General features: G+C 43.0%; 1 protein-coding gene across 1 annotated transcript in view; it reads left to right on the top strand.

Moving 5' to 3' along the window:
* Positions 1-13,084, top strand: part of syne2b (spectrin repeat containing, nuclear envelope 2b) — a 498,820-nt gene that overhangs the window by 405,606 nt on the left and 80,130 nt on the right. Inside the window, 3 exon segments of the mRNA XM_034159894.1 lie at positions 4,679-4,793; positions 4,796-4,819; positions 4,822-4,843. Coding sequence (XP_034015785.1) covers positions 4,679-4,793; positions 4,796-4,819; positions 4,822-4,843 — 161 coding nt within the window.

The following is a 13,084-nucleotide window of genomic DNA, read 5'->3' as shown; positions in this document are numbered from 1 at the left end:
ACCACCATCCTCACGATAGTGGACCGATTCTCCAAGGCGGCCCACTTCGTGGCCCTCCCGAAGCTCCCGACGGCCCAGGAGACAGCGGACCTCCTGGTCCACCACGTCATCCGGCTGCATGGGATACCATCGGACATCGTTTCGGATCGTGGTCCCCAGTTCACCTCGCAAGTCTGGAGGAGCTTCTGCCGGGAACTGGGGGCCACGGTGAGTCTCTCATCCGGGTATCATCCCCAGACCAACGGGCAAGCAGAACGGGCCAATCAGGAGGTGGAGCAGGCCCTGCGTTGCGTGACAGCCGCGCACCCGGCGGCCTGGAGTACCCATCTGGCCTGGATCGAGTATGCCCATAACAGCCAGGTGTCGGCAGCCACCGGCCTCTCCCCTTTCGAGGTGTGTCTGGGGTACCAACCTCCTTTGTTTCCGGTGGGTGAGGGAGAGGTCGGTGTTGCCCTCGGTCCAGGCCCACCTACGGAAGTGCCGTCGGGTGTGGCGTGCCGCCACGTTCTGCCTTGCTGAAGGCCCGGATGAGGACGAAGGCCAATGCAGACCGTCGGACGGACCCCGGCCCCTACGTACCGGCCAGGGCAGGCAGTGTGGTTGTCTACTAAGGACATACCCCTTCAAGTGGACTCCCCTAAACTGCAGGACCGGTATATCGGTCCGTTCAAGATCATCAAGGTCATCAGTCCCGGATCAAGCCCCATCACACCTCACCCCTCTGTACTCCCGGTCCGGCACCACCTCCTGCCCGGATCACCGATGGCGAGCCGGCTTGGACTGTGCGCCGGCTCTTAGATGTCCGTAGGATGGGCCGGGGCTTCCAGTATTTGGTGGACTGGGAGGGGTACGGACCTGAAGAACGCTCCTGGGTGAAGAGGAGCTTCATCCTGGACCCGGCCCTCCTGGCCGATTTCTACCGCCGCCACCCGGACAAGCCTGTCAGGCGCCAGGAGGCGCCCGTTGAGGGGGGGGGTCCTGTTGTGTGGGCCGCCAGAAGAGGAGGTACTGCTGGCCCACCACCAGAAGGCGCCCTGTCTGGAGTGCGGGCTCCAGGCACCAGAGGGCGCAGCCGCCTCACAGGAGCAGCCAGGGTGACAGCTGTCACGCATCACCTGCAACAGCTGTTACCAATCATCTGATTGGCAGGAGTATATCAGCAGAACGACGTCTCCACCTCTTTGCCGAGATATCGTTTCTACCGAGAAGGTAACGTCTCTCAGCTGACGAATTGTATCCTTTAGATTTTGTGCATTGCTCTGGAGAGTACTTTCCAACGAGAGGTGGAGCAGTACCAGGTCCGACACGTGGAGGCAGTGGCCACCTGGGAGTTCGGGACTTGGCGGCTCCAGTATTCCCGGGGTCTGGTGGCGGAGGAAACCGTGTGGTTCCGGTTCTACTTTGGAGAGGCATCTCCTATCTTCGAGCCTGCCCACACAACACCTGTGTGAATTGACTTTTGTCCATTATTGTAATCTGTTGTACTTGTTGTGCACATTCACAACAGTAAAGTGTGTTATTTGACCTATTCCATTGTCCGTTCATTTGCGCCCCCTGTTATGGGTCCGTGTACTTACACTTTCCCAACAGATGGTTGGGATTCTAGGTTTATTGAGCTGTTTTCTGTAGGGCGAATCCTGTTGGTGTCTGGATGTCTTCTGAATTTGGACAGATTTCATTAAACTGTCTAATAAATTCAGGTTGAACTGGAGTTGCCAAGGAACATTTCAACAAGTATCTTTGATCCATAGGGACTGTTTATTGAAGCTTTCCAGAGGTGTCAGAAATTTGGTCAGGGAATATTTGGAAGACTGGTCACTTTGTGAAAAGGTGGGGGCTTTCAAGTGTATTGACAAGGTCAAATAATAACACAGTCCTTCATCTTAAGACATTCCGGCCTTTGAAATGTCTACAGAATCAGTTCTTTGTTAAAGTGGAAAATTAAGGCAACTTTTGATTCTGTCAAGATATGTCTGTGGCAAAATTTGCTACACAGTCTATAATTTTGCCCAATATCAGACTAATACTGATCCAAAATATGAGATAGTGCAAGCTGTAAAGTCAACAGGCATTTCTAAATAACAAACACATAATAAGAACATGACATTTGTGTAAATTGAAGTAATTTTCCAAACAGCCACACTTCACATTATATGATCTGATTAAAACAGGATTTGTTTTGAGTAAATAAAAGTCCTTACAGGCTCTTTAGGTCGGTGCTTATCACAGGTTTGATGGCATGACATGGACGAGAGTCCCCCTGGACAGATGCCAGTCCGTCGCAGGTTACTTCCAATCCTATCTCATGCCAATTTGTGAGGGAATCATGAAAAGTGAATTAATCTATTGGTTTATGATACTGCCAGGAAAAAGCGCTACATTTTCGTGACAGTGTCACAAATTCATTTTGTAATGGTATCACGAAACTGGAGGTGACACGAGGAGTAAGTGACAGTTATGATTAGTGTTCGGGGAAGGGGGTAAGGTTAGAAATAGTAAAATAAATTAAAAAAATGACTGGGCCATTACTTCCGAGCCAAGATCAGAACCAATTTTACAGCTGGGTGGACAGAGACAATACAGATTAAAGGTTTTTCCTCTGAGGACACAAGCAGGATTTGAACCCAGGTCCACGTATTGACAGGTTTGCTTCTTATTGACTGACCTACCACCTCTGCACTTTTTTTAAATATACGTGTGTATAGAGTAACTTTTATCATTCATCATTTCCTTCTGCAACCACCTAAATGTGTGAAGTGAAATGAATCCAATCTACAAGTGGTCATGTGCCAGTATTAACAATTGGGCTTTGTTTTTATTCAAAGCATCTTTGTGAATAACAAAGACTTCCACTCCTTTAATATCTGTCACAATGTGTATTTAGAAACAAATCCATCTGATAATTTAACTTTTTGTGTTATTTAATGAACACTTTCTTGTCCATTATATTTACACATTTAAGCATCATGTTGTCCAAAATGGATCACAGTCAAATTGATACACTGATGTTAAGAGTTTCCATGCAACGTACTGAATGAGTAACTTGGACCCCATCTTCCACATGATGCAAAATGCTGCACAGTGATTGAACTGTGTCGTTGCATCTTCCACCTTGTTGACTGGAGCCATAGCTGCAATCCTCTGTGGTTAAACAGAACTCAATCTGCAAGAAATTTCAGTTTAAATTGTGCGATGAAGGGTGTTTTTTTTGTTCAGTGTAGATGTTTGCTTTGGGGATATGTCTCCCACTACATTCATTCTGTTGTCACTGATCCATTGCTGCGCCGTGAGCTGCACTGTGCGCTGGGACCTGTTGGAGTGGGATGGCTTTTCAAAGAGCTGCAAATTCCCTCTTATTGTTAAAGAGACGACAGCTGGCCATGCTTCATCAGAGCCATGTGGGTTGGTTTTGTGTTGGACTCATGGCCCTGTTCAGTTGTTGTGATGTGTATGGGCGGGGGGTGGATTGCTGTTGCTGGAATCAAAGTTATTGCCCGGCAGGGGGTTAACCTTTTCAGGCCTTGGAGCTTTAAATTTAGTGTTTTTGTTCAGCACAACAAGCTGGCACCTTTCCAGAGCCTGAAATGGTCCTGATTTTTATTTTATAAAGTCTATCATAAGTAAGAGAAAGAATGTAGTGAAGGTAAATTCAAGGTAATTCAAGGTAAAACGTGTACTTGTGGTAAGGTTTGTAGAAAGATTTAATCATTTTTTTAAGATCATGCAGTATGTTTCGGTAAACTATTGGATTCATTACTGGATTATTTTCCTATTTGTGTAAGTGAAGTAGTTATATTTGATGTTTTCACTCCCCACAGCACCCATTTTTAGATCGCGCAGAGGAATGTTGGGGAGTGACAATACAATTATTCAGTGGTATAGAAAGTAAGAAAAGCACACTTGTAGAGGTGCAGTTACTGTATCTTATAAAAAATTATTCAGGTAAAGATGATCACCATCAGAATATCACCTAAGTAAAGGTATTAAATTATTACCCAGTGACAGTTGTCTTCACATTAACTATTAATTTTCTGATTTTAAATGTGCTTGCAAATGTATTTTAAAAGTACTGAAAGTAAACTTTGTTACTTCAAAAGAAAAAGCATCAACAATTTTGAAAGTGACGATTATGCTGTGTTGTACAGTCAAATTTCTGTCAAAGTTCAAAATAAACAGATTGTGGCTGAACTTTGAAAGACATTTCTCAAAGATAAACAGCCACAATATGTTGAAATGAAGTATTCAAGTGAGTACCAATTACTTCATTCATTAGCTATCTACCTTGTAAGTAACAACAAAATCTTTCAGTTTCCAATTAGCACAGAAACTAAATTATTATAGTCCTCGGATCGCGGTGACCCAAATTTTGCTGCAGCATTGAGGACGCCATATTTTCATGATGTTCCATAAAATGCTACCAGGACAGGAGAACAGCAAGATACTACCCGTGGCAGCATGGCTCAGAAATGAGCCATGCTCAATATATTTTACCAAGTTGTAATTTATTTGGATTGTGTCACTCGGTGAATGTGAAATGGTGAATAAATGTTTTCATTTAATATTAATTTATTATTTATAAAGCTAACCTGCACCAAGTCTCACAGCAATGACAATATATCTTTTCATTATTTAAACCCCTCCATATTGTGTGTCATCTTTTTTTTCCTCTCTTTATCAGGAGTGTATGGAGGAAATCAACCTGTTCAGTGAAAATAAAACTCACCTGAAGCAGCTTGGAGAACAACTCATCACCGCCAGCAACAAGACCAAGGAGATGGAGATTAACGACAAGCTGAGGACATAAACGATCGATGGCAGCATTGTTTGACCACATTGAGACCAGGTAGATAAAAGAAAGGGATAAAACACTTATTATCAATGTGGTGGCACTGTAGCCATTTTAACAATTATTTCTACTCAGCATATTTGTGTATGCTCAGATTTAAGGTTTTTGTTATGATTTACTTGTAAATGACTACATCAGTTGATTTTGGCCACATGTGGGACATGACAGACCATGCTAACTTGCCAAGATGTTAGAATGCTGAACTTCGAAACAAATGAACATAGAACAAAATGAATCAGGGTCTCAGTATCAGCCATAGACAGGATGGGGCGAATCTTTGCTATATTTCGCAAGTGGAAGAAAGCACTCCTCATATCACCTATAATATGTAGGTCAAAAGACAACATGGGATCAAAAATCAACCCAGTGTTCCTCACTTTGTTAGTGTGACATATGACACAAGAGCCTATAGGCTAAGTGTTAGCTGGTCAAACTGAAACCAGTTTCTCACTGGACCAAGAACCATCATTTCAGTCTTGTCTGAGTTTAAAAGTAAGAAATTGCTGGACATCCAGCTTTTCACTGATGCAAGGCAATCTTCTCAGGATTTTATGTGTATGAGATTACCAGCAGTTATCACATGTATAACTGAGTGTCATCAGCAAAGCAATGAAAGGTAATCCCAAAACACCACAATATGTGCCACAATATGGGTGCCCTATAAAGGGGGAAAAGTAGAGGGCCTAAGATGGACCCCTGTGGAACCCCATATTTCATGTCACCAAGGTTAGAGGTAGTGTGGTTGTACAAGACACAATGGGAATGACTGGTTAGGTACAATGTCAACCATGCAAGGGCATTCCCAGTAATTCCAAAATTATTCTCCAGTTTATCAAGTAGAATATGATGATCCACCGTATCAAATGCAGCACTAAGATCTAACTGCTCCAGAACCGTAGTGTTGTCTGAATCCATTGCAAGCAGAAGTTCATTTACCACTTTAGTGAGAGCTGTCTCTGTGGTCTAAATGCAGACTGCAGTGGCTCAAAGAGATTATCCTCAATAAGGTGGTTCACAAGCTGCTGTGAGATCACCTTTTCCAGAATTTTAGAACCAAATGATTGATTTGATAACAGCCTATACTTTTTCAATACACTAGGGTCAACGTTACAAACATAACAGATCCAGAGGTTAATGACAGATTAATAATTTCCAACAGAGTAGGCCCAAGAGTGGGCCACGGGTCCTTAAACGGTTTTGTTGGTATAGGGTCAAACAAGCAGGTTGTATCAGGTGTGGTACAAACCAGATGGACACAAATGCAAGCTCACAAGACTGATTAAGTTTAATAACAGGCAGGGGTTCGGTACATGGGTGGTCCAGCAGCGAGGCAAAGGTAGCAAAAAGTTGGGAGGCTGAGATGTGGTAGAATAAACAGGCACAGGTCAAAAACACGGTGTAAGGGCTAACAAGGCAAGGCAAAATCAATGTTAAAAAACAAGAGGCATAGTCAAAATACATGCAGGCAAAAACAGAGCGAGGAACAGGGCTGGAAAGTGTACAAAGACAATGATCTGGGAGTGAGCTGTGAGACTGTGAGGGCTTAAATAACTGGTGGTATAATTAGTGAAACAAGACAAAGGTGTCAGTGAAAGATCTGGAAGGGGGAGTGACTAGTGAACAAAAAAATGCATGGTGCAAGATAGTGAAGGCAAGAAACAGAGTGGAGTGATGAAAGAAACCAAGACACGTGAGCAGGTGCAAGAGCGGAAGTGGATGAAAACACAGAGCAGAAAGAGTCATAGTGAGAGACAAAGACATAAGTGCTAGTGCAGGGGCAATCAAAGAAGATGAGGCAATAACAGAAACGATGGACAGAATAAAATACAACTATAACCAGGACAGAGCATGAACATGAGAACTGAAAACAAAACCCGACATTATAGCATAAGTGAAATCACAAATGAGATGAGCAAAATAAACAAGTGAAAAACTAATGATCAAAAACAGAACTACAATGGAACTGAACAATGGCAAACGTATGGAAAGTAACAAAGAAACAAAGTGGCAAAGCAAAATCCAACAGAGAATAAAGGCAACCGGTGACTATAGAATAGTGCAGTATTGAAAACAGGATAACTGAATAATACTGATAACCAGAAAATGCAATAAGACAGATAATAACAAAAACCTGTGACTAAAGCCTAATACAATAAATGTGATAAACAGAACTAAACTAAAATTAAAGTAACTTAAGAGATTAAGAGTGAAAGCAAACAATAAAGCAAAACTAAATATGTGGCAAAGAAAAGATACAGAGAATAAATGAATCAAAACCAATCATAACATGAACATGACAATGATAACAAGACATGACACAGAGGCTCAAAACATGGAAGATGCTCCAGAATCATAACAGCAGGCCCCAAAAGGGGCAGACCATGACATGTTGTGCTTTTAGCAGATGTTAAAAGTTGCGTCAGCACGCCCAGTGAGATTCTATCTCTTATCTCTTATCTGCATGAGTTGCCAACTCACCAAATTCATCTAAGAATTCAGAATATGGACCTGGGGGCCTATATATGGTGACAAAATAGCATGGTTGATTTTTATTCTTCTGACCTTGGCTATATGTAGTATTCTGGGCAGAGCGGAGAGTCAGATGTTCAAATGGAAGTCACAGTGAGTGGAAGTTGGAAGTCTCACAGGACAAGTTGTGACATGCCCAGCTGTTACACAATTTCTCTGATACTCACTCGACTGAAAAGCCACCGAAAGCCATCTGAATCTTCCAAATGGTTTCCAACATGGAGGTGTTTGTTGTGCGCCATGAGCGGCTCCGTCCCGACTCGTGAATTCCTCCGCACGTCTTTCATTACAAAATCTCCTGTAACAGTGGAATGTGCCGCAAAAGTGCTGATGTGCACATTTTCTGCGATTTCTCTGGTAGTCACACGACGTGCCGGATCAACACAACCTTCACTTTGGAAATGATCTGGTCGTTTCAGCCTGTCAATGGCCGCTCGGAGCGCGGCGCACCCTCCGCCGGTGTGGGCCGTCTTTAATCCGGTTGTAATGGGCCTTAATCTGTGTGACCCCGATAGAATCTTCACTGAAAGCCATCTGAATTTGCGAATGGTTTCCACCTGGCTGTCTCACACAGTTTCTGAAAAAATTTTCATGGAGCAAAGCAGCAGTCACTCAGCCATTTCCCTGACAATGAAAATCCGACGAGGGGGCTGGACCAGTGCTCACTCAAAGCCTGCCCACAGATGAATGACGCATTCGACAGGCATGAAAAAACTCACGCATGCGCACGAAGGTTCAAGCTTGGCTGATGCAAGTGCACACGATTCAAATCCATATAGTTTTTGAAAAAAATAAAAAGGGGTCTGATGACTTTCAGCTGGTGTTTCAGTGGATGGTGGGAATCAAACTGAAGGTATTGGTCCGTGCATGTGGGCTTCCTGTAGACCCCAGTATGCAAGCTGCTGTCCTCATTAATGTGAACCTCATGGGCCCAGAAAAGGCAAACTACTGTACGAGGTCTGTTAGAAAAGTATCCGACCTTTTTTTTTTTTCAAAAACCTAATGGATTTGAATCACGTGTGCTTGCATGAGCCAACCTTGAACCTTCATGCGCATGCGTGCATTTTTTCACGCCTGTTGATTGCATCATTTGCTTGTAAGCAGCCTTTGTGTGAGGATGGGTGTCGTTTTTTTCTTTGCAAGGAAATGGCGGAACGACTGGAGCAGTGTGACTGCATCAAATTTTGCCAGAAACTGGGCGACAGCCAGGTGGAAACCATTCGGACTATTCAGACAGCTTTCGGTGACGATGCTATGAGCATCACACAGATTAAGGAGCGGTACAACCGGTTTAAAGACGGCCACACAATGGTGGAGAGCGAGCCACGCTCCAGGCGGCCATCAACATGCAGAAATGACCAGATCATTTCCAAAGTGAACGCTGTGGTGATGCGGGACCATTGTGTGACTATCTGAGAAATTGCGGAAGAGGTGGACATCAGCACTTTTTTCGGCACATTCCACTGTGACAGAAGATTTTGCCATGAAAAGAGTTGCAGCGAAATTCATACCGATGGCTTTGGTATGAAGCTGATGGTGGAGAAAAGCACCTTCATGTTGAAGTCTCACAGGACATGTTGTGACAAGCCCATCTCTTACACAATTTCTCAGATAGTCACACGACAGAAAAGCCACCGAAAGCTGTCTGAATCTTCCGAATGGTGGAATTATTATCTGCATTTTAAGTAAAATTCACTTAAGATAATAGGATCATGTGGCGCATGTACCTTAGCAGAATCCAACAATTAGGTGCCTTATTTCTAAGGATACCTGAAACAGGACAATGCCAAGACAATACTTACGTTAGGGTGCAGCATTTTCCCCCTGAGTCACAGATTTCTATGTCCCCACTTTAAAAATCTTCCATTCCAGAAAATAATATCAATTGTGAATTTTGAGGTGATTTGATTAATGTTTATGGGGACCACAGTGATCTTATAATTCTCCACAAATTAAAGTTTACAGTTTTCCTGGTTGATGGTAGGCTAGTGGTATATATGATTCTCAGATAAAATAAAGACAGTGTGGTCTGCCTTTTGAAGCAAGAATGGCCACATTTCTCCATGTAAATGGTAAATGGACTGCATTTATATAGCGCTTTTCCATCTGCATCAGACGCTCAAAGCGCTTTACACATCAATGCCATGCAAGGCGCTCACTACACACCGGGAGTAACTAACCCTCCTATTTTGCACTCTTTACCTGTATTATTTGCACCTTATTGAACTTGTTACTTGTATAAAAGACACCTGTGCACACACTCAATCACTCACACTCCAACCTGTCCACCATGGCCAAGACCAAAGAGCTGTCTAAGGACATCAAGGACAAAACTGTAGACCTGCACAAGGCTGGGATGGACTACAGGACAACAGGCAAGCAGCTTGGTGAGAAGACAAAAACTGTTCTGATTATTTATTAGAAAGTGGAAGAAACACAAGATGAATGTCAATCTCCCTCGGTCTGGGATTCCATGCAACATCTGACTTCGTGGGGTAAGGATGACTCTGAGAAAGCTCAGAGCTACACAGGAGGACCTGGTCAATGACCTGAAGAGAGCTGGGACCACAGTCACAAAGATTACATTAGTAACACACAATGCTGTCATGGTGTACAATCCTGCAGGGCAGCAAAGTCCCCCTTCTCACGCCAGGATATGTCCAGGCCTGTTTGAAGTTCACCAGTGACCATCTGGATGGTCCAGAGGAGGCATGGGAGAAGGTCATGTGGTCAGATGAGACCAAAATAGAGCTTTTTGGAATCAACTCCACTTGCTGTGTTTAGAGGATGAGAACAACCCAAAGAAAATCGTCCCAACTGTGAAGTATGGAGGTGGAAACATGATACTCTGGGGGTGCTTTTCTGCAAAGGGGATGGGACGACTGCACCGTATTGAAGGGAGAATGGATGGGGTCATGTATTGTGAGATTTTGGCAAACATCCTCCTTCCCTCCATAAGAGCATTGAAGATAGGTTGTGGCTGGGTCTTCCAGCATGACAATGACCCCAAACACAGCCAGGGCAACTAAGGAGGGGCTCTGTATGAAGCATTCCAAGGTCCTGTAGTAGCCTAGCCAGTATCCAGACCGGAACCTCAATAGAAAATCTTTGGAGGGAGCTGAAACTCCAAACCTGAAACATCTAGAGAAGATCTGGAGAAGTGGACCAAAATCCCTGTTGCAGTGTGTGAAAACCTGGTCAAGAACTACAGGAAACATCAGACTTCTGCAATGGCAGACAAATGTCTCTGTGCCAATTGTTAAGGTCTGTTTTTCTAGGGGATCAAATACGTATTTCATGCAATAAAATGCAAATTAATTATTTTAAAATCATACAATGTGATTTTATTATTTATTTTGATTATTTTACTTATTTCCCCCACTGTATATACAACTCTTAGGAGGTGGGGATGCATTGGTGGTCTGCCTGGATGGTTGCATATCAGGTTCAAAGATAGATTCATAGAGTTGTTGTAGAGGATCTGTGGTGGCATGCAGCACCATTGTATGCTCCCAGACTTGACCTCACCTTGAATTGCCTTGGATTCTCTTTTTTTCTGTAAAGGCCTGTGACACTTGATTCTACAACACATCCAATCTTGTTTTTCTGTGTTGCCACGTTTAAAACACTAGATGCGGAAGATTTGTTAGACTTCAAACTTATTTCCGCCCCATGTTGCTCTTGTAAAAAAAAAAAAAAAAAAAGCATACAATATAGAAAGTATTAAATGTGTTCTATTTAATACATTGCCAAAACATATTTCATTATCCATTTGAGAATTAGAGCCACTTTTACTCACAGTCCTTCCATTTTCAGAGACCATATATAATTGGACAGCTGACTGTCAAACCATGTCATGGACAGGTGTGGCACATTCCCTTATTTTTCCATGGAAAACTAAGCAGATCAAACTCCTGAAGATGATTCCAAGCAATGAGTATTTATTTGGGTAGCTGTTTATTGGAAGCTTCAATATGAGATCATAAATGTTGAGTTATCATAAAAGTTAAGCAACACCAAGAGGCCTGAATTTCCACAGAAGACAATTAAAGTAGTTGATAGCAGAATTCCTCCCTTGGAAAGAAAACCCCTACACATCTAGCCAAGTGAAGAACTGTCTGGAGGAGGTAGGTGTATCACTGTCAAAGTCTACTATTAACTTCTGCTTTTAAACTCAGATAAAACTGAAGTTATTGTACTTGGCCCCACAAATCTTAGAAACATGGTGTCTAACCAGATCCTTACTCTGGATGGCATTACCCTGACCTCTAGTAATACTGTGAGAAATCTTGGAGTCATTTTTGATCAGGATATGTCATTCAAAGCGCATATTAAACAAATATGTAAGACTGCTTTTTTGCATTTACGCAATATCTCTAAAATTAGAAAGGTCTGGTCTCAGAGTGATGCTGAAAAACTAATTCATGCATTTATTTCCTCTAGGCTGGACTACTGTAATTCATTATTATCAGGTTGTCCTAAAAGTTCCCTGAAAAGCCTTCAGTTAATTAAAAATGCTGCAGCTAGAGTACTGACGGGGACTAGAAGGAGAGAGCATATCTCACCCATATTGGCCTGTCTTCATTGGCTTCCTGTTAATTCTAGAATAGAATTTAAAATTCTTCTTCTTACTTATAAGGTTTTGAATAATCAGGTCCCATCTTATCTTAGGGACCTCATAGTACCATATCACCCCAATAGAGCGCTTCGCTCTCAGACTGCAGGTTTACTTGTAGTTCCTAGGGTTTGTAAGAGTAGAATGGGAGGCAGAGCCTTCAGCTTTCAGGCTCCTCTCCTGTGGAACCAGCTCCCAATTCGGATCAGGGAGACAGACACCCTCTCTACTTTTAAGATTAGGCTTAAAACTTTCATTTTTGCTAAAGCTTATAGTTAGGGCTGGATCAGGTGACCCTGTACCATCCCTTAGTTATGCTGCTATAGACTTAGACTGCTGGGGGGTTCCCATAATGCACTGAGTGTTTCTTTCTCTTTTTGCTCTGTATGCACCACTCTGCATTTAATCATTAGTGATTGATCTCTGCTCCCCTCCACAGCATATCTTTTTCCTGGTTCTCTCCCTCAGCCCCAACCAGTCCCAGCAGAAGACTGCCCCTCCCTGAGCCTGGTTCTGCTGGAGGTTTCTTCCTGTTAAAAGGGAGTTTTTCCTTCCCACTGTCGCCAAGTGCTTGCTCACAGGGGGTCGTTTTGACCATTGGGGTTTTTACGTAATTATTGTATGGCCTTGCCTTACAATATAAAGCGCCTTGGGGCAACTGTTTGTTGTGATTTGGCGCTATATAAATAAAATTGATTGAAATTGATTGATACTATTAAGAAACACCTTCATGCATGTACGTACAGATAGTTTTAGTGAGGGTGCTTCCTCTTCCTGGTAATACTCAAGAACAGGAAGGCCAGAATAAACTTTGCCAGAAAACATCTGAATTGGTCTGCTCAGCCCTGAAACAAGATTATTTGGACAGATTAAAGCAAGATTAGCTTTTAACAGAATGATGGGAAGAGAAAAGTGTAGAAAGAAAAGGAGTAGCTCATAATGTGAAGCATACAAATCATCTGTCCAACATGGTGGAGGCAGTAAAATGGTACGGGCATGTAGGGCTGCCAGTGGAACTGGGTCAGTTGTGTTTGTTGATAATGTGACTGCTGATGGAAGTAGCATAATGAGCTGTGAAGTGTGCAGGACTATGA

Source organism: Thalassophryne amazonica, chromosome 19 (assembly GCF_902500255.1).
Source record: "Thalassophryne amazonica chromosome 19, fThaAma1.1, whole genome shotgun sequence".
Taxonomy (NCBI): domain Eukaryota; kingdom Metazoa; phylum Chordata; class Actinopteri; order Batrachoidiformes; family Batrachoididae; genus Thalassophryne; species Thalassophryne amazonica.
This window is presented reverse-complemented; position numbering and strand designations above follow the sequence as displayed.